We start from the raw sequence: 22,347 nt of genomic DNA, 5'->3' as shown, positions 1-22,347 counted from the left end.
AAAAAAAAAAAAAAAAAAAAAAAAAAAAAAGAGAGAGACCATGAGGGGTCCACGCAGAACCAGGGGTTGGCTCCTGAAGCTTTTTATTGCAGTGACCAAAGGCCCAGGAGATGTCTGAAATCCTGCCCTTGTGAACACAGAGTAGTCCTTGCCCAAATGCAGACAGAAAGCCCAGAGGTTAGCGATTTCCTCCCTTCCTCTTTAGTTTAAAAAGAGTCACTGCCACAGAATGAATGGGGCTTTTGATACACTCAGAGTGCCGTCTTCTATTTCCTCATTAAATAAATCTTGTCTGTGTATGAAACAGTTAAAAAAAACAATTGAGACTAAATAAAGCCAACACCGAACTACTGGATGGAGAGAATACAGGTGAAGAAAAGGCATTTAATAAAGTATAGGTTAGATAAGGGGAAACAAACACTAAAATATTAGGAGGCTAATATATTAGCAAGACTGGCAGTTTTCCTTATTATGAAAAGCTTTTCATCAGTTTCATTCATTAGAAATACATGTAAAGGGGCCGAGGATTTAGCTCAGTGGCAGCGCATGTGCCTCGCAAAGGCAAGGTCCTGAGTTTGATCCCCGGTACAAAAAAAAAAAAGAACCAATACAAAACCCAGAAATACATGTGAGGAGCCCAGCAGGTACCAGGGTTTAAAGACTCAGCAACTGCTGAGCACATCTTCACAAAAGTTAAAGCCATGTCCCCGGGACATGCTGAGGGTGAAGATGGTTTCCACAGAGTTGTGTTCTCTTCCAGTCCTCCAGCTTCAAAGACAGAAAGCCTGTTAAGATAAGGCCGAGTCATCCAACACTCCATGTTAATCTGGAATGGGTTATCAGCACAGAGGCAGTGTATATGTGTCTGTCATCCTTGCCCATAAAGTAAACAAGAGAAAGCTTTACAGGTTTTAACACCTAATACCTTAATTACTTCAAACGGTGTCCTGAAACTCAGGATTGATAAAATGCCACAGTTCAAAGCAGTGACTGGAATTTTAATTTAAACAATAAACGAGAAAGGCCAGTGCTTTGGTGGAGATAGTAAAAAAGGATCTTGCAATGTATACTGTTCAGTATTACTGAATATTCTAGGCATAAGCTTTACCTTTTATCTCATGGGCTTAGGGGGCTCTACTAGTAATAAATTAACTGATGGCATGCCCCACCCACTCAGAAGTACCCCACATACACAGGTACCGGGAGAGTGGGGGGCTGGTTTTGAAGGATGGATATTGTAAAGGCTTAGATCTCAGCTATACCCCAGGACTCTCACGTTTGGTCCAAAGCAGGTGGGTCATTAGAGACATGACCTGGCAGGGTGTATTCTCACTCTGCTCCTCGCTTGCTCCCAACTCTTCCCTTGTCTCTCTGCTTCCTGGCTACCATGGTGCGAGTGCCTTTGCCTCTGCCAGGCCCCTCTGCGATACTGTTTCTGCCTTGAAGCTAGTCGACCATGGACTAAAAAACTATGAGCTAAAATAAACCTCTGCTCCTTTAAGATGTGGGTGTCAGGAGTTTTGCCCCAGCAATGACAAAAGTGACTGAGATAAGCTCTCTCGCTCTTCCAGGACCACCCTCATACCATCATGTCTTGTACAGGTGGTTACTTCTAGATCCTCTCCCACTGTTAACGTGCAGAGCAGGACGTAAGGGAGTCACTAAGAAGCAGTCACCGGAAGGCCACTGGGCTCTGGGGACTGGAAATCTGTAACTTAGGCGAAGTAAAAGAGACCATCACACTCAGTGGACTGGTGCTGTCAGTTTTTATCTATTTATTAGGTGGCCTAAGAGGGCAGTGGCCTGAATATTTCCATGTTCCTGGCATCTCAGTGGGTGAAACTCCATCCAGAATCAGATTTACCAGGTAAGTTGACAGACTTTCTACTAGGTTAGCTCCTGTGAGCTAGCCTGAGGACACTGGATTGCTATGCTGACAACAATTCAGTTGTTCTTTCTGGGTGCAGCACTTGCGTAGAAGGGATGTTACCAATGGAACCCATTTTCTCAGGCACCTTTACCTACTAAGGCCTAAATTAGAAAAAGGGGCCTAAAACGTCCCTGAAAGCCTACATGTGAAAGGGCTACAGCTTTGCATTTATAGCTTGTATTTATGGCTATTAACAAGTCAGCCTTTTAAGCATTAGGCCCTGGCGGGTAATGTAGTCTGGCCATGAAGCTGAGGCGTGGGTCACACCTTTGACTGAGTAAGTTTGATTATCTGGAAGTGGCTCAGCTGCAGTGGGCCAGGGCTGGCTTCATTTCACACCGCTCAGGACACCAGGTCACAGAGAAGAGACAGAGCGGGGGCGTCTGGCTACTGACAAAGATGCCGACTGTGAGCTTTCTGATATACTGAAGGGTATCTCCAGGCTCTTAGGGACTTCTAAAGGAAACAGCTTCATTTAGGATCTTGACCTTTTAATCTTTTTGTTTCTAACATTTTTTTTCTGGTCTCCTTTTTGTATGTAAGCGGTGGACAAAAATGGAAATAATGTGCTTCAAGAGAAATTAGTTTAGTTAGAATGTTAATGAAGCAACCAAGGCTCATTTGTATGTGGAAATTGCTTATTACCTTTTATTGCCATTTAGTTGCCTGTCGGGGATTATAACAAGGAAATGAAGTCATTCTGGAATTGGGGAACATATTGTGTGATGCCTGGTAACAGGCAAGAGATGCAGTTTGATAGTAGGAACCTGGTTACTCTGGGCTCCACGACCTTGAGCTCTGTATTATTTTTATACAACAGCACTAAGGAATTTCTCCTAGATGAAAATTTGTATGTGACAGCTTACCTAAGCCTCTGTCACAGGTAAACATTTTGGAAGAGTGTAAGCTAAAGGATATTAAAGTAGTTTCTGGGTAATTTATACTTCATACTTCTAATAACACTACATTAGCTAGGTATCACATATAATCAATCAATTATTTTAATAAAATATAGGCTAGTTTGGGCCCTCACAAAAATTCTGGTGAACAGGGTAATAGGGCAGGCATTTTACAGCATTCCAAATCTGACTCAAGGTAGTCTAATTTATGAATCTTCATCCGCAAACTTGACAAACTTCATGGAAAAAGTGACTGAATTACCTCATTCTGTTTTTTTTTTTTTCTTACTCTTAACAGTCCAGGTTCTAAATTGGAAGTGAGAGACTGGGAAAAAGAGGAAAATTCAAGGTGGAGCAACTAACTTATAAGGCACTCACAGAAGTCTGACAAGGCAGGCACAGCCTGTGCTGGAATTAAAAAATCCTTTTAAAAGACAGCATGACCAGCCAGGTCTGGTGGTTTGCACCTGTAGTCCCAGCTACTTGAGAGGCTGAGACAGAAGGATGGCTTGAGCCCAGAAATTTGAGGCCAGCCTAGGCAAAGTAGGGAGATCCTGTCTCAAGAAAAAAAAATGTGAAGGAAAAGAAAAGAAACAGCACAAGCACCAAAATTCGAGATAAAAAACATCCCTATAACTGACACAAGGCAAGACTGAAATATTGTAGCAACATCACTGCCACGGGCTCCAGTCAGTTACATGAATTCTCCTGGGCTGTATATGCAAGCAATTACAGCACATACAAGTTCTCTGGGTCCTGGGTTCGATCATGAGCACCTACCCCCCCATCCAAAAAAAAAGGGGTATTCTCCAACTGCTTCTTAATTCCTACTCATTAATCTAAACCTCTTCTCATAATTTCAAGGTACATCACAGTGGATCATTCCTCTATAGATATCAGACAACTGAAACCAACTGATTATTCAGTGTGCAGTAAAAACAAAACAAAACAAAACACATATTTTCAAAAGCTACAGTTCAGAAAACACAGCTAATCACCGTGGCCTTAACAAAGCTGATCAGTTTATTACGCGCTTTATCCCTTTAGAAAATATTTGCAAATCTACTTGCTTCAACACATATTTCAGGATTTTCCTATTTATTTGGAGAAATCTCTTTCTATCTCTTTTGCTTATGGATGAAATTAGAGTTTACATTATTTTGGGATTTAGCTGCTTCTTTTATGTCATACATAAGATGGAAATTGTATTTATTATACATATATATATATATTTATAAATATACATATTTTGGAATGGGGTCTTGTAATGTTGTCCAGTCTGTCCTCAAACTCAGTCCTCCTGCAGCCACTTGCATAGCTGGGTTACAGACTCACAGGCCACTGCATGCAGCTGAATATGATATATTTTATTTTAGTAGTGGGTGTAGGACATAGGTGGTGGTAGGTAGGTGCTCTACCACCGTGCTACATCCCTGGGCTAAAATGATATATTTTGAAGCATAGAAGTAAATTAAAGATGAATTCCTTTCTATTTAATCTGCATTTTAATTTCTTCTCTATGGCTGATTTTCTTATAGACTTATAAACTAACTCTCTATAAGAATTTTATTGAAAGCATAATTCTAGATAGAATATGGGCCCCCAGATCAGGGGGGCAGGCCCAAATAAATTCACAAGATTCTTGATTTTGTGGAGAGAGATGACTATAGATATTAGATATTGCAAACTTGTCATCTACTTTGGGCAAATATTCCAGATGACAGAGAATATCTTTCTTGGTCCTTTAATAAAACAAGACAAAAACACATTTCAGGAAGCGCTTCTGGATGTCAGCAGAGGCCACTCCGGCTCAGTGGAGAGCTAGAGATCTCAACACTTCTAGGAGAAGCTGTGTTTGAGCCTGCATAGCATGCAACTGCTTCAAAGCACGGCACACAGGGCTAGTCTTTCCTTTTCCTTGCTCCCACATCTCCTATGCACAGCCGTGCTTTCTGCTCCAGCCCAGCTGGCAAGCTCCTTGGAAAGGAACTGACTCTTTACTCTTTCCATATGGTGGAGCTGGAAGCAGTGGCATCTGATTTATTCTTGTTAAAATGTAAATGGTGATAATTTTACAGTGTGAGTCCTACAACAGGACCAAAATCAAGTCTTGCTAGAGGAAACAGATAATTTGCTTCATTGACAGGGAGCTTGTACTTGGAACACATTGGAAAGCATCCAGAAACAGGCCAGGAGACACAGACTGCATAATCTACACTCCCCGGGAAGAAAGAATAATTTTGTTCAAGTCTCACTTGGCAAAAGTAGTCTCAATAAAAGATATTTTCATGACATTAATTTAAGATAGCTGAATTAAGACAGTTTAAATTATAAGCATGTTAGGACTTCTCAATGACTAAATATAGAAAAGCCATCTGATATAGCCAAGGCCATGTTGTATTTGTCTAAAAGTAACTAATATTTGCAAACTTCAACAAATTCAGATAGAGAATAAATGTATTATGCTACTGGCTCAAGAAGCAAGAGACAGAACTCACATTTTCTTACAGTGCAGTTATTAGATTAATAAAATTCTTTCTTGACCACAATTTATGTTTCATTTTCAAGGATTCTGATTCTGCTATTTACAGAACACAAGTCTCAGCAAATAAAATGGAAGCATTTAGGAAATTTTAATTATTTTTTATTAACAACTGAAAATTAAGTGAGCAGCAGAGAAAAGCAAAAACAAAATATATGCTATAAAATTCTGCCCCCATTTCTCTCTGTATTAAGTATGGTTGGTTGTCAAGACAATGCTGAAATGAAGACTTTTTTCAAAAGACGTCCTTAACTGTCAACCAAGAACAATTTTCACGGAGTGTGGCAGGAATGGGGAGATAAAAACGAAATTTGATGTCTTCCTGCAAGGTTTAGATTAAAGTCTCAATTCTCTACCTTAGGGCCTTAAAATAATTATGCTTTGCCCAAGCCAAGATAGGACTCTCAGTGCTCAGGGAAGTTGGAAACTATTTGTAGGAGGCGTTGGGCCCATTTAAACCAAAATCAAGATTATCTTATTTGGAGAAATCTCTCATTTGCTCCTGGGTGAAATTAAAAGTTACATTATCTTGGGACTTAGTTATTTCTTTTTTTCACGTCGCAAGCAGACATTTTATAAATGATATATTTTAGAACAGAAAGAAAAACTGAATATGAATTATTTTCTTAACTTACATTATAATTTCATCTTTGTGATTTGACTTTCTGGTGAATCTGTAAATTAACCCTGTGGAAGAATTTTATTGGAAAGAGTACTTCCATGAATTCTTTAGAAAAATGAAGATGTTTTCATTGTCGTCATTTGAGATGACTTACAGGTACATGATTTTCCTGTAAGCCTACAATTTAAAGCTGGGCCATACAGTTATTAAATAAAAAAAGTTAAAAATAAATTTTGAGTCATACTTCCCAAGCTTGAAGGAATGACTTTGTATTTAAAAACTTCTTCGCAGTCATATGTAAGAGAATCCCCCCTTTCACCTTCACAAACTTAGAACGTTCTGTCTATAAGAATTTTGTATCAGAAAAAAGTTTTAAAAAAATCACATCACAAAACTTCCTCTGGCAGGTGGTAGGAGACCCTGTTTCTTCAAACTCCCCATTTCCCTTACTGTCCCGTGACAGGGTTCATGTGATACAGTCGCAAGGAAAGATGAGCAAGACTTAGGGCTACAACTGATTTTCCACTTACGCTCTCCACGCTACATCTTCCATCAAACAAGCAGTAGGAACCAGAAATAATCCCAACCAGAAGTGTGCAGAGCTCAGGACCATAGTTGCCTGAAATAAACAGAAATCACAGATATAGTAAAACATTTTCTTTCAAAAACAGTGAGATGTAATTTAATCAGTGTAAGACACTGCAACATAAAAGCAATAGAAAGCATTAAATTCAGTGAAAGAAAAAATGTACACATGGGGAGATCATTAAGTGGGGCAGAGAGGTTGTCTGTACTCTGGATCTCCAATGGCTCTCAGCTCCATTCTTTTACTTTGACCTGTGTTGTTTCTGTTTTATAAAGTGCTTCAGCTCCTTTCCCATCAGAATGCTATCCTAAATCCCTCCTAGGAAGAAATGCTGGAGCTGCAAAACCCCTATGGAATAGACTTGGTTTTGCTGGCTTGTTTTATTCATTTGTCCATCTGCTCAATTTCCTTCACAGCTCATTCATTCAAGAACTGGCATTAAAATCTCTGCTGCTTGGTACCAGGCTAATGATGCTCCCCACCCAGAAGAGGAAGATTCCAGGTAGGAATCCTTGGCTTCATCCAAGTTAAAACCTTGCGATGTGACCTGCATGACATACCAGAGCATGGTATATACTGAGAAGCTGTGCTATTGGGTTTCTGAGAAAAATTCTTGAAGGCAGAATGTGGGATGTGCTGGAAACATAAAAAGGATTTCAACAGTCTGGGAGGGATAGAAAGGGAACGGTTGAAGGGGGAGGGACTGAGGACAAGGAGGAGGAGCACAGCTTTTCATGGGACTTCCTTGCTCCTGACAGGCTGTGACAGATGGTAATGTGAGAGAGGGTTTTGAGGGACAGAGCTACAGGGCCGAATTAAATGTTAGTGAGAAACTTTGGACAAAAGCAGAGGGAAGAAAGTGGAGTGCAGGTTCCTTCCATGTTGGTTATGAGTGAGCAAAATCTGGCAACATGGAGCTGGCTGACAACAGCCACCTGGGGATTTGAGGCGTGGCTACCTGGAAAAGTGACCAGAGTGAAGTGCAACTGGTCCCTTCATGCTTTCTGGTTTGCTTTTCTGGAGTCCACAACCATTTATCCTACTGAAATAGATTTGTTCTGCTTCAACTGCTACACAGTGAGGTAAACCTTACAGAAGAAAGAGGAACAGAGGGGTAGAGACACGATAAACTCCAGGGACCCTGGTAGTGACTTGGAGGGGCTGAGAATGAGGGGGAACCCCCAGGGAGATTCCCTATATGCTGAGTGAGGACTGGATTCACTCTGGCCTCCGCCTGGGGTGCAAGCATTAACTTATTCTTTGATTTCCATCTTTTGCTCCAGCCCATACTATATATCCTGTGGCCCTGGATGCTCTGTCTGCCTGGCAGGGTCTCACACAGCCTCCTAAATCCACAGTCCTAAGTCATGACCCACCCCAGCCTGTATGGCCATGTCTAACCACAGTTCTTTGCCTCCAAGCTCTGTCACACAGCCTTGATTGGGGTTCTTGGCATTTATGACAATTAAACTGACAATGAGGTCTGGGGTAAAAGAGCCCAATTCTGACACTGGCATGGGAAGGCCTGCTTTCCGCTCCTAAAAATAAGATTACTAGCTTTGGAAAGACAAACTTAAAACCTTAAAAATGTGAGTACATTTTGCCACATCAGTTATAAATGTTAGAATTCATCCTAAGAAAGGAAGAAAACAAGTGAAGAAGCAAATCAAGAGTATTCAGGATTGTTCTACATTGGCAAAGAAATTAGAAATAAATATCCAAGAAGAAGACTAATTAAATACGGTAGTACCTATACACACTGCACTCTGTGCAGCATGAAAAAGACATACAATTATATATGGACAGAGAGATGTAATATTATGTTGCTAATGAAAAATAAGGGTTCTAAGACAATATCTCCTAGGGAATCTATTGCAGAGTTGAGAAAAAGAAATGCAATTGGCTCAGGCATTGAAATTAAATTTGGAATGTTCTCTCTGGCTGCAGAGAGGAAGCCAAGGAAAGTTACCCTAAAATGTGATGCTTTGATATGCTGACCATTTTAAACCTATTCCTTGGGATCGGCAGGTACTGGACGTGGTTCCCTATCCACCTAAAGACCAGATCCACCAATGAAGCACACAGCTGCACTCAGTCTTCTTACTGAAATTTCATTAACCAAGGATGATTAAATTCATATCAGAGGATGCACAAGGTTCTGGGTTTGATCCTTAGTACAGCAAAAACAAACAAACAAACAAACAAACAAACAAACAAAATCATAGAGGAAGAGACTGAAGATCAAATACCATCCTCAGAGCCTAGAGAAACTGTCCCTTTCAGCTCATTCTCTCCTCTAAAAGTCTTTTGCTCTTGCTCTAACATTGCCTGCATGTTATGGCTTAGACTTAGAACGTCATCTGAGGATCTCATGTGTTCAGAGACGGGGCTTTTGGGAGGTGCTGGGATCATGGGAAGGGTTTTACTCATCGGTGGATTAATCTATGGATGAGTTTATAGCTGAAGTTGCTGTTAGGAAGTGGGGCCTCGTTGTTGGGTCACTGGGGGATGCCCTGAAGGATATAGTCTTGTCCCTGGCTCTCCCTTCTTTCTCTGCTTCCTGGATGCCATGAAGCCATTCCTGCAGCCTCTAGCCAACAGCTTGCCTTAAATCTCAGAGGCGGCTTTGAACTTGGACTTTTCGGCAATTCTGGAAATGTTAAGACTTGGATAACTATTAGAGATGGATTAAATTCATTTTGTATAATAAGCTAGATGTGAACCTTTTGGGGGCCAGGGGATGAATGTTACGGTTTATTTAGATCTAGAGTATCTCCCCAAAAACCTCACACATTCATAAGCAGGACTTCTGGGAGATGACTGGATCATGGGTGTGCTATAGTGATCAGTGGGTCATTTAATTGACAAGTTTATGGCTAAATGTGCTGTAGGAGGTAGGGCTTGGTTGGAGGCAGGTCACTGAGGGTATGATTTGAAATGATACATTGTTTTCCCTGGCTTCTTCCTTCTCTGCTTCCTGGCTGCCATGAGGCGAGCAGCTTTCTTCCATAGTACACTTCCACCATTCTGTTTTTGTCTTGAGCCAGCCAACCATGGACTGAAACAGGAAAACCATGAGCCAAATTAAACCTCTCTTTTTCTAAACTGTGGCTGTTGGATATTTTGTCCCAGTGTTGGAAACACTGACTAATACATGGTATATAAGCTTCTAAGCTTCTAGACATCACTGGATACTTGACTTCCTCTGAAGCTTCATGTGTATAAATAAATTTATATGTTTTTTCTCCCAATGATATGTCTATTCCAGTTTATTTCAAGAAACACTCCATCCTTCCAAAGGAGCAGAGAGAAATTCCCTCAGCCACACCTGCTACCACAAGTTACTCTCTGTGTTACGTGGTAGTCATTACACATATGCCAAGATCATGAGTATATACTATCATCTATATAATCTTGCTTTTGTATGCACCACAGGACTTCAAAAATGGGGGTTGACTCCAGTCTTGATGGACTTGAGAGTGCTGATCACGGCTCATATGTAGATACTCCAAAATCACATGGGACAGATACCAAATTAGTGTCTTCAAAGCACAATTAGTGATTTGTAGTCTCATATTTCTTTATCTATCTCTACTTCCTCTTTCTCTTTCAGAAAATATAGTTCATTTAAACAGTAGAAAAACTCAACTTCCCCTCTAAAATGAAGAAAACTATAAGAACAGGGTTGGATTAACCTGCTTGATGGAAGAATCTCCATACTCTGGCAGAAGCTGGGATTTTGTTCTTGCTAAAGATGCCCAGGCTGGTTCTTGGCCTGTGGAAAGGGGCCCTGTTCAGGCTTGATTTTTTTTGGTACCGGGGATTGAACTCGGGTCCTTGCGCTTGCAAGGCAGGCCACTGAACCGCTGAGCTAAATCCCTGGCCCCAGGCCTGATTTTTGAAGATAAGTGCAGGATCTCTGATAGGCATATTTGTGAAAGAATATCGTCATTTCACAAAAATAATGCTTTATTTACAACAGATTCTGAAACTCAGTAAGAACAAACCCCCCTTCCAAATGAACTAAAATTAGATTGACATTTGGAAGTAGTGTTCTGTTTGGTTTTAAAACTAGGACCTGTGAATAATATAACTTTTTAAAGTTGTGTCTCATAACGCTTTCTGATCTAATTGTCACAAATTGAGATTTGGGGTCCTGAATTTCTTCTACAGCCACAGCTCTAAAATATTTATTGAGCTGGACTTGGTGACAAATGGCACTTAATTATACACCTTTCCACATGCTAATAAGTGAGGTTTTAATACATCTTATGATGTACTAATAGGCCCAATGAGAAGAAGGCAAGATGACCTAGCTAGTAGCTACTTCCCCATTAGCAGATTAGTAACTATGTCAAACATTTGGGAACCCAAGAGGTAAACTATAAGAAAGTGGGGGTAGGTGTGTGGAATTACTCGATAAATCATAATACAGGCTGGTGAGAGGCAGACCCAGAACTGGAGGCTTGTCTGATGACAGGACCAGTGAGCTGGGAAGCACTGCCTTAGGTTGCACAAGAGTATAAGCTTAGGACACACATGAATGTGGGGGTCAAAGAGTCACGCACATATCTATTCATAGTACCCCAAGACCAGCCTTGACCACGAACATGGTGACAGATAAGAAAATGCTTCAAAAGGAGCCTGGAGTAGCCGGAGCTAGGTAAAGTTCCTCAATTTGGAGTGAGTTTGACAAGATGTGATAGAGGCAAGAAGGAGACTAAGATTTCTTCATGCATCTTTATAGGACCAAGATGTCCTATAAAGCACTGGCCTCAACCCTTCACAGGGCCCAATTTAAGGACAAAATACCACCTGCAATTTCCCCCAAGCACCAAGTGCCAGACTGTAGAGATACACAGGTTCAACTTGAGGTTCTGTCTGCCCTTGAAACTTGTTCCCTTCCCTAAATTTGAGGAAGAATGAACTTCCTTCCCCTCATCTGTATTTACAGATGAGAGGGAAGAGAAGGCATCTAGGTATAGAATGTCAGAAGTTTAACTTCCAGGTAGCACTCAAAACACCAGGCACCAACTTGAAATTTTAAATTAAAACAAAACAAAACAAAAACAGTAGAAAAAAAATTCCAGTCCATACTCACAAAGCAATAACACAAAACAAAAATAAAACAAAACCCTTAATGACAATTGATAATGAAGTTGGTAAGAATACCTGTGGCTGCAATCCACAGCTCCTTTCTTGCTTCTCTACTTACTATCTTTCTCTCTTAAGATTCTTTTCTATTTAAAGGCCGGTGGAGCCATAATCATCTTTTGAGGTTAAGCTTTCCAAAACCCTTGTTTTCTATGATATGTATGTCAAAGTTTAAATACATTCTCTTCTCTTTTCCTGTGAACTGCTTTAGGAAGGGTGGTGACATAAGCTTCAAATCTATCTGCTCAGGGTGGCTGTGTGACATTCACACCGCTGGGAGTTGTGCATCCCTTAAAAGTCTGGGCTGAGAGACAGTGTGGTGCACACATCTGTCATTTGCTGGGAGTGTAAACACTTAGCAATCTTGGAAGGACCAATGAGCCTTCACTCTGCAGTGCAGCAGAACAGAAAAAACTACAGTCAAAAAAACCCCACTAATTTGCCATAGAAGGGAGGAAGCCAATTCCAGACGGAAATCCAATTATAATCATTCACATCCCTGTTGCCCGTACAAAGTCCCTATATAGCCTGGTGCCAATTTCAAGCTTTGACCTACTACCAAAGGGGGAGACATCTCTGTTTAATGCTTTGCCACATCCTCTGAAAGGGATCCTATGCAGCAGCACCCATTTCAGAAGCCCTGAGTGAATGCAAAAGCATTTGTTAAGCAATCAAGAATCCCCACATCCATCATAACTCAAAAACACTTTCTACAGCTTCTGGCACAAAAAGTCTGTGCATTCACCCTCCCTATCAACTATTTTTGATGGTGAGTGAGATCAAGTAACATCTAAAGATGCCATTCCTGTAAACCTAGTGGTACAAAGCAGAAGGTGTAACAAACACACGCCTTTGGACATGGGCTTCATTTATTTTGTCATCAAATCATAAGGGGGCTTTATCAACAGACCTTGCCGTTGTGAAATCTCAAGCATTAGTGGTGATTCATTAACATCACATGATAAGCATGCCCTATGCTCTATACAATTATATTCACTCTCCCAGAGGGGGAGGCAATGCTTTCTAGGGGTGACAATATATGTGCACCAAAATGCGCAAGTGTCCAAAGGGTCTGACAATTGTCTACATCTGGATAACTAGTGCCCACAGAGGGTCCTTTTGTACCCTCTCCAGTCAACTTTCACACTCAAGAAGCAACCACTGTGCTGATTTCTGCCACAACAGCTAAGAGTGGTCTATTCTAGACCTCCATCTGAGAGGAATGACAGTACATTCCTAGCTTCTTTCATGCAACATAATGCCTGTGAGATTGATCCATGTTGTTTCATGGATCTGTAACTCATTTAAAAAAATTTTTGGATAGTATTCCGTTGTGTGAATATACCACAATTTGTTTATTTGCTCTCTTGTTGATGGATGTTTGGGTGGTTTCCAGTTTGGGCCTATTACTGAGAATTAGGTTGTTATGCACATGTTTGTACAAACTCTTTTGTGAACACAAGTTTCCATTTTTTTAAAGTAAACACCTGGAAGTGGGACTGCTATGTCACATGGGAAATGTATAATGTACTTTTCAGGAGACAGCCAGAGAGTTTTCCAAAGGGGCTGTTTGCACAAAGCAATATGTGAGCACTCCAGTTGCTCCATGGCCTATCCAGCACTTGGTACTGGCGTTTTAACATTTTATTTAAGCCAATCCGGAGAAGTTGAGTGGGGGATGACATCATGCATGAGGTGGGAATACACTGACAAACACTGACACCATCCCAGGGGCTGCTAAGAGAGAGGCCCTGAGAGAGGGGGCTTGTTCTCCACTGAGTGGCAGGGGAGCCCAGACTGCTGAAAGCTGCGGGAGGAAAGAGCTGAAGAAAATAAGAACCCTTCCCTATTGAGGTCATGTCGTGGGGGGTGTGCCTTTGTTTTTAATTGGCAATAACATTTTAACTTCATCAGACAGGGGAGAAGACATTATCCAAAGCAGGTGTGAAGACACAGAGGCTGTGAACTACCACTACAGGGAAGGGTGAGATTCCAAAAGCCCTCAAATTCTTAATGGATTTTTTTTTTTCAATTAGTGCTCATTTTAAGTTTTTCATTTTTCTCTTTAGCATTTAATTTTAGAGAAGGAATATTTAGTCTAACCAAATATCTATAGTGCATTTGTTTGATTTCCAGTAGTTTCTTTAAACTGTGACAGTCCTCCTTTGGTATTCATGGGGATTGGTTCCAGGACTCCCAAGATAGTAAAATCCAATGATGCTTATATGAAATATTGCATTTGCCTAGAACCTACACACATCCTCCTGTAGACTTTACATCATCTCTAGGTGACTGTTACTATCTAAAATAATGTCAGTGCTATGGAGATAGTTTTCACACTATATCCTTTAGGGAATAATGACAAGTCTATACATGTTCAGTAGGGATGTAATATTTTTTCCTCAAAAATTTCCAATCCATGGTTGCTTGAATCTACAGAAACAGAACAGTGGCTATGGATAGCAAGGGCCATAGTTGTAAAGACAGCAATTCTTAATACTTTACCATTCTGCAACATTAATCGGAACAGGAAAATTAAGGTGGGGAAATAGCACATTCCTCTCTGCAGAATGTGGACCTCTTTTTCCAAGGTGAAAACAGGGCAGATTTAAAACTGGTAGTGGGTAGTTTAATGGAAGCAATCTGTTCTCTTCTAGTTTCAGGAACAACAAAAAAAACAGCAATGCTCACTGATGACATGCATATAGTCTCTCTCTCTTCTGTCCCTATATGGCTGTGACTCTCTTCTAGTAGGGGTGAGGCTACAGCTTCTAGATAACACACATGGCACATGTCAACTGTGGCATATTGTGTACAATGTACACTTACAGACTATTTCCAGGATATGCAGAAAACCAAGAGGCAGTGTCTACCTTGTTGAAGAGAAAAAGGAAATGTCTAATAGTCACAAAGCCCTGGCAATGTGGAATATATTCTATGTGAAAGCACAAGCTTTAGGGCAGATACTAATGAAGACAGGGCAGGGGATCTTCTGCTTGTCACCGTCTGAGCCCTAAGACCTATGAAGAGAGATGAATAGCCTCTCCTGGGATTGTACTAGCTGCTACAGGAAGGTCCAGACAGTGATTGAGTCAGGCACAACTGAAGCTTCTTTTATTTCCCCTGCAGTCCATATGGCGCCACTCTTATTCATGCTCAGGTAGTTGTGTACTTGAATCACACCTAGTGATCCATCTGTGGGTCAATGAGACTTCCCATGTGGGGCACAGAGGTAAACAGGCCTCCCCACCTCCACAGAGGGGAATAATACATGAGCTTGGTGGATACACTGTGTAGGAAGACATTTGGAAAGAATCAAGGATACTGCGAGCCACATGTCTCAGGGAAGCCCAGGGTCTGGGGATTTCCAGCAAAGGGCTGGATGGCACAGTATTTAAGAATGCTGCCTGAGCTCACTTGGGCTACCATAACAAATGACTGGGTGCTTCAGACAATGGATATTCACTTCCTCAGAAATGTGGAGGCTGAAGTCTGAGATCAGGATATCAGCAGGGCTAGGTTCTGGCGAAGGCCATTTCCTTAGCTGGAAGATAGAGCCAGTCAACTCTCTGGTGTCCCTTCTTATAAGGGCACTAACCCCATTTCAAGGCCCCATCCTAATGACCTCACCTAACTCTAATAATCTGTGCATGGTTCCATATCTTAATACAATCCCAGAGGAGGTTCAACCTTTGAATGTGGGGAGGGACATGGACATACAGTCCATACAGGGTCAGGCCACCCAGCCTATGATACTAGCTCTGCATTTACTTGTTACATAACCACTACATCTCAGTTTCTTTCTCCATAATTTGGGAAAATATAACTCCACATAAGGTTTCCCTGAGGCTTAAATAAATCAATAAATGTAAAGCACTATAGAAACAACTGGGCACATAGGAAGTATCATATAATTCCCTATAACTAACTGACTTATTTTACATTATTGATTATAACTACAAATCTTATTTAGATATCCTAGAAGTGGTCAACAGCAATGATTCTTGAATGAGTTTTGATAGGGAACAAGGTTCAAAAGATTAGGGCCAGAGATTTAGCTCAGTGGTGCTGCCACCTTCCTAGAAAGTGCAAGGACCCAACTTTGATCCCCAGTACCAAATAAACAAACAAACAAGCATTATTATTTATTCCAACCTGTCAGGAAAATGCTTACCCTCAGCCATCCTCAGGTAGATAGAAGGGTTGAGCTACATGTTATAGATTTCCCAAATTGTACTGTGAACAAGTAGCTTATTGGTGACAGGCTGAAAGTGTTACCAGTGATGGTGATGTAGATAGGAAGCTAAGATCTATTCTTTATGGTTAAGTATAAGCAATATTTTCTTGTACTAATAATGCTCATCACCACCTTCCATTTTAATTTTTTTCCATTTCCATTTTGCAGTACTGGGGATGGAACCCAGGGCCTCATTCATGTGAGGCAAGTGCTCTATCCCTGAGTTACATTCCTATCCTCAGCTTGTATTTTTAGTAATTAATATGACTGTCCTCTAATCCTATCATGCCATGCTCTGCTTCTTATCTCTGTAGGACAACCTGCAGAGTACACTCAGATGTCACTTTGTAATGATAGAGGATATTCACCAAGAATGTTATGCCCAAATAAAAAGAAAAAATAAAGCAGGCGATAACTGCTCATGAAAAGTGTTTTTCACATAGCTGCATATCAGAAGGCTTCACACAGTGCCTGCTTGAGCTACATCCCAGGAAGAGGAGGGGAGTTCCCCTGAACTGTGTTCCAGAGCCTAGGCTGCACTGCAGGCTCAGAAGTGAGTGAGGGCTCCTCTGTCATACAGACTCCACTGCCATATTGCCAGCCCTCTGACATCTGCATATCTCATCCTTATTGTGAATATAAAGGAGTTTCAGAGCTGGAGACCATCAGGCTTTTCTGCAGACAGAGACCGCAGCTGAAGACAGTCATCATCATCTCTGACCCTCATAGTGAATCTGCCACCCAGAGAGATGGCCTTCCAGGTACTCAAGGCAAGCTGTCCCCCACGTGGCCTGTCAGGCATCCCTGCAAAGGATGGTCGGCCTAACTTCTACTTTTCTACTCGCAGTGGAGATATACACAGTGGAAACCACACCATGCACAGAACACACATACATATATAAATACATATAAACTCACATACCCTAAATAAGCCCCTATCAATCACTCTTTTGGGAATTCAGAATATCCATTAAAAAGCTAATTATGGCCTGGAAGAGTCCTAAATTAGAACACTAATGCGATGGTAGTTATATGAAGCCACATGATAAACCAGAGACACCTGCCTTGATCTCCAATCTCACCCACAGATTGGGGAAACAGCTCATTTCATAATAAAATCAATAACAGTTTCAAAATAGATCTGGATGATGACCTCTTTTTACTGAAAACCAGAGCCTTTAACTCACTTACTTTTGAGACACAAAGCAACAGGATAGATATGTGGGCCTCCCAGGCTTCTGTCCTTTCTCTCCTCTGCTGTCTGAGTTTGAGGACAGTGAAACTCACAGTCAAGAATGCACATCTGGGTTGGAAAATAACTTAAACATTAGGTAGCCTGTTGGTTGGCACCAGACATTCACAGGTCATAAGCAGAAGACAAGCACACTGGGGTGGACATGGAAAGGACTTGAATTGACTGTGGTGAATCAAGGTTGCTTCTCCTTCCATGAGGTTGTATTTTCCAGGGTGCTTCCCCGTTGACTCTCAGGATAGAGACCTATGAAAAGAACTCTCAGGAGGGGGAAGACCTCGCCTTAGGGACAAGGCCACCTCTACGAAACAGAGAGCAGGTACCAAAAGCAGAGTCATGGGGTTCACATGGACAAAACTGGCAAACGAGCACAGTGGTGAAGGGTGAGAATGTGGAGTTCGTATGGATCTAGGATGAAACTACACTGCTGAGCCCCGAACACCCAAAGAGGCCAATTATCCTCCTGTGAAACCAAGAGAGCAGCAACACCCACCTCTCAAGGATGTTGTGCCTCAGGTATACTTAGCTGTGTTCACAGGTTCACGTGTTCCATTCTACGCAAACCCTAAGAAGCTCTGGAACTGAACCTTCAAAAATAAGCATATAACTATGTCTTCCTTCCGCACGATCCACCTTGCCCCTCCCCCAAGCATCTGGACAGTGCCTCCTGATAATCTTGAGATAGCTCTAACTGTAAAATGACTTAGCTGGAGCAAGTGAGCTAAGTGGCTGGTGCATAGTACCAGGCATCTGATTCCCTGCCAGCTGGCCACTATCCATCCCTCGGCTGGCCTGCCCAGAGCAGAACAATCCGGGAACCCCTCGATGAGACATTTTCTCCAATGTTTTCTTTAACTCTGACACTGCAACTGAAATTTAGCAGCAGCTTGTAGCCCCCTAGGGATTTCTGCGGCATACTTCTCTTTCTTTCTTTTTACTGTTTCTCCACACTAAAGCTTATGCTTCTTTTTTAAATAGAAAAACGTTTTTGGGGAAACAAGAACTTAATAAAGATTTTATGACAATCCAGTGAAGACTGTAAAATATCCATCCTGACTACCACGCTAAGAAACTAAAATAATGCTTCTGCTGGCAATGTAGCTCAGTGGTAGAGCACTGGCTTAACATGTATGAGGCCCTGGGTTCCATCCTAGCACTGCAACACAAACAGAAAATTTCCTGATTTTAAAGTTCATTTTTCTTTCATGAAACTATAAGTTCACAGCAAGAAGCAACCTGCCTCCTTTCTGGCAGTAGTGAATTCTCATTATGTGTCACTCCCGTGGTTACTTAGGAGAGACACAAAGATGAAGGGAACACATTTCCCCAAGATCTCATCTGTGGGGATCTGCACACATGTGACAGAATGTGGCACTTGTCATTAGACTAGACACTCATCTGCATTCACACCCAGCCACAGGCAGATAGATTCAGCAGTGAGCCCTGCAATAGCTACACACTCCTGAGAAGGCCATCCTGAATAATATACATGTAGGCTATTTGCCAAAATCCACAGATGCTCAGGCCCTGCACAGAACCTGCATAATCCTCTATATACTTAAAATCATCCTAGATGATTATTATACCTACTAAAATATAAATGCAATGTAAATACTTATACTGTGTTGTTTAGAGAATAAGCATGAGGGGAAAATATGTTTTCAGTACAGGCATATTTTTTTCTTTCTGAATATTTTTGATTAACACAAAAGGTTAATTACATGGGTGCAGAACCTGTGGACACAAAGGACTGACTGTATTTTTAACATTTTAGAAGAAGATATAGGAGAATGACTTTATTACTTTGATTACCTGTAAGAATATATATAAAACAGCAAAAACTAATGAAGGAAAAGAGATGCTTGACACCATTAAAATAGAAAACTTGTGCATGGAAGATACCATAAATGAAGCAAAAGGAGAGCCACAGACAGAGAGATTTCCAATTGCATTCCATTCCTGGTTATATACACTTGGGAAGCTCACCCAGGTCCACAAACAGATACGTTCAGGAATGTTCACTGCAACTTTCTTTTTGTTACAAAGGAAAAAAGAGAGGAAATTTTAAATACTTATTAATAAAGAATAAATTTTGGCATATTTATATAACTGAAAATAACATTAAAATGAACAAACTATGCTATCACTGTAGATAAACTTTAAAAGCAGTTTTAAAAAAACAACAACTCAGTGTTGGAAAGAAGGGTATATATGACATGATCTCTGTATACAGTCTTCCAAAACTTTTCAAAATCAACGCTGCCTATTGTGTATATTTTCCACAGGTTTGCACACACAGAATACATGCTCGAAAACAGTCAACATTAAAGTAACCAGAGTATTCCTATCTCAAGGTCGGTGTGATGGGGAGGACGACTAGCAGGACTCTGAACCACTGTTGTCACGCATGTATTTTCAAAAAGACAGGAAGCAAGTGGCACATCAATATTTGAACAGACTGCTACTCAGTTCTCTGGTCTTTGTCTCTGTTTGAAATTTGTCACAAGTTTGGTAAATTTATTCTTGGATGCCAGTTATGATTCAGTGTTGCAAGGCTCAGCACCATGCTTTTTTTTTTCAATGTGTCTTGTCCTATTGTTGTCGTTGTTGGTGTGTGTGTGTGTGTGTGTGTGTGTGTGTGTGTGTGTGATGCTGGGCATCAACCTGGGGCCTTGTGCATACTGAGTCTATTACAGATCTGCACCCTCACCTGGAAACTCTGAGTTTAAGAGGTGGTGCACACATATGGACTCACCAAAGCTCAGTTCAGCAAGTCCTGCTGCCAAGGCTACAAAGAGCAAGAGGGAGAGAGCTTGTCTCCGGCAGCTCTTGGTCAGTACACAAATAGAGAGGTCGGTACATCTAAGGCAGAGCAGAGCAACACAAGTTCTAGAGGAAAGATCTTAGGGTGGGGTTCCTTTTGGACTTTTATTTTTATTTTTTCCAATACCAGGGATCGAACTCAGGACCTTGTGCATGTGAAGCAGGCACAGCTCCAATGAGCTAAATCTCTGGCCCTGGGGTTCCTTTTGAATGGAGGATACAAATCAAGGCATCGGCTATGAGTGATCCAATTTAGGCCAAAGAAAAAGCCTTGAAAGTAGCCAAAAGACACGTGGGAGCCTGGATCAGCAGGAGCAGTGGCAGAGATGGGGATGATGGAGTCACTCCAGATGCAGGAGCCAGCAACAGGGGGAGGCAGGGCTGCAGGCTGTGAGGCTCAGAGAGTCCAGTTTCCTGGGAGAACTTGGAAGGCCGAGGTTTTGGAGAGAGGCTGAGGAAAGGTGGATGTGGAGTTCTCAAAGAAGATGAACGTGTGCAGGCTATTGAGTGACTGTGACAGTGAGGAAAGGGTTCAGTCGTCCTTTCTATCTGTGGATGATACTCCCCAGTGGATGTCTGAAATTGTGGTAGGACATATTGTGGGGGACCACCCCACCGATCTGTGCAGGCTGTAAAGAGACATCCTGCAATTGGCGTGTTTTATGAAGTGAGTCCAACCAAAGCCTACGTGACTCATGCGGGTATTGCAGATGGCCTGTGGGTCAACATCAGCACCCCCCAATGGCCATGGCAGAGACCAGACAAATGGCCTGTGAAGCTATGGGGCTTAACGTGAGACAACACACAGAGGAGGTCAGAGTGATTCACATCCAAATTTTGTTCCCCAAATTAAAACCTTAACTAGAAGGACACGGTTATTTATCAGCCACAACTTATATTTGTCTGTTCTGTTCCTAATTCAAGAATGCTTTGTCTCTTCCTTTACAAGCCTTGCCTGCATTGACAATGTATCCCTAGCAACTACATGTAGCCCCTTTACTCTGACCTAACTATGATGTCAACAATAAATATCAATGGCTTTGAATGGCCAGGGTCTTTGCTTGCTCAGCAGTGGCCATCCTGGCTCCCCATTTTGCTCTTAAATTCTGTCTTTGAGTTTTTCTTCTCATCTTGAACTGTAGCATGGAGCAGGAAATTGGAACCCACCACGGGGGTTTCTAGTAACATATGTGCCACATTATTTCCTATACATAGATAGGATACATTTTAGTTCATAAATTAGGAACAGAGGTTAACAATAAATAACAATGAAATAGTTTAATAACAGTATATTGTGACACAAGTTATATGAATGTGGTCTCTCTCTCTCAGAAGGGTTAGTTCAGCATAAACACTGTGCTACTGCAACAGTTAGTCTGATAACTAGGATGGCTATAATAAGTGACTAATGGGTGAGGTGAACATTGTACATAGCACAGATATGTTGGACAGAGGATGATTCATCTTCCAGGAAGGATGGAGTAGGATGGTGTGCGATTTCATCAGACTCCTCAGAACAGCATGCAATTATGAATTGTTTACTTTTAGAATTTTCCATTTATTATTTCTGGACCTCAGGTAAGTGAAAATTTGTAAAGTAAAACTGCAGACAAAGGAGGACCACTGCACGGGGACTCTGTGTTCACCAAAGCCATACAACATTCCCAGTCTGGTCTGTGAATTAGCTCACTTCACCCTTCCAACAACCCAGAGGTACACATCACTGCAAGTCTTCTCTTACAGATGAGGTTCCTTGGGCAATAAAGCTCAAATAGACTGACTGGTTGGGACATGTAAGACATCTAAGACAGGGTAGAGACAAGATTTCACCTCCTTAGAGCTCAGGCTCTCAGTCTCCCAACAGAAGAGGTGGGCTGTCCTATGTCCTATTTGTACCATGCTTCACATGAACCTTGGAAACACATGATATGAGGAAAGGGAAGTCATCCTAAGAAAAGACTTGAGGCTGGAATTAGTGAGATCACTGTACTAGGAACAAACTTCAATGAAGTCTTATGGAGGAGGAAGATCTGGTTGAAGGTATGTGTGGAAAGAGAAGAAAATCTTAGGGAAGACAGTGGGAGAGGGTGGTGGTGGGGTGCAGCGATACACATGTGTGAGCTGGCGGGTAAAAGCAGGGTGAACTTGCCAGAAGGACAAGAAGGCACTGGGAAAGAAGGCAGGAGCAGGAAAGAATCCTGCAATGTGAAAAAAAACAAGGGGGCACCATTAAAGAGTGGCCTACGATAACTGAAAGCAGGGACATCTGAAGCCAAGTTGGAAGAAGGTCTGGACAATGGCC

At 41.6% G+C, this 22,347-nt stretch overlaps 1 protein-coding gene across 4 annotated transcripts in view; it reads right to left on the bottom strand.

Moving 5' to 3' along the window:
- The window catches only part of LOC104862098 (phospholipid-transporting ATPase IB), a 642,570-nt gene that overhangs the window by 41,747 nt on the left and 578,476 nt on the right, over positions 1 to 22,347 (bottom strand). For all 4 annotated transcript variants that reach the window (XM_010623803.3, XM_010623807.3, XM_010623808.2 and 1 more), the window contains exon 34: positions 6,524 to 6,612. In XM_010623803.3, the coding sequence (XP_010622105.1) occupies positions 6,524 to 6,612 (89 nt within the window). The remainder of the gene's footprint in view (positions 1 to 6,523; positions 6,613 to 22,347) is intronic.

This window comes from Fukomys damarensis, unplaced genomic scaffold (genome assembly GCF_012274545.1).
Source record: "Fukomys damarensis isolate Sample0158 unplaced genomic scaffold, DMR_v1.0_HiC HiC_scaffold_38, whole genome shotgun sequence".
NCBI classification, from domain to species: Eukaryota; Metazoa; Chordata; class Mammalia; order Rodentia; family Bathyergidae; genus Fukomys; species Fukomys damarensis.
This window is presented reverse-complemented; position numbering and strand designations above follow the sequence as displayed.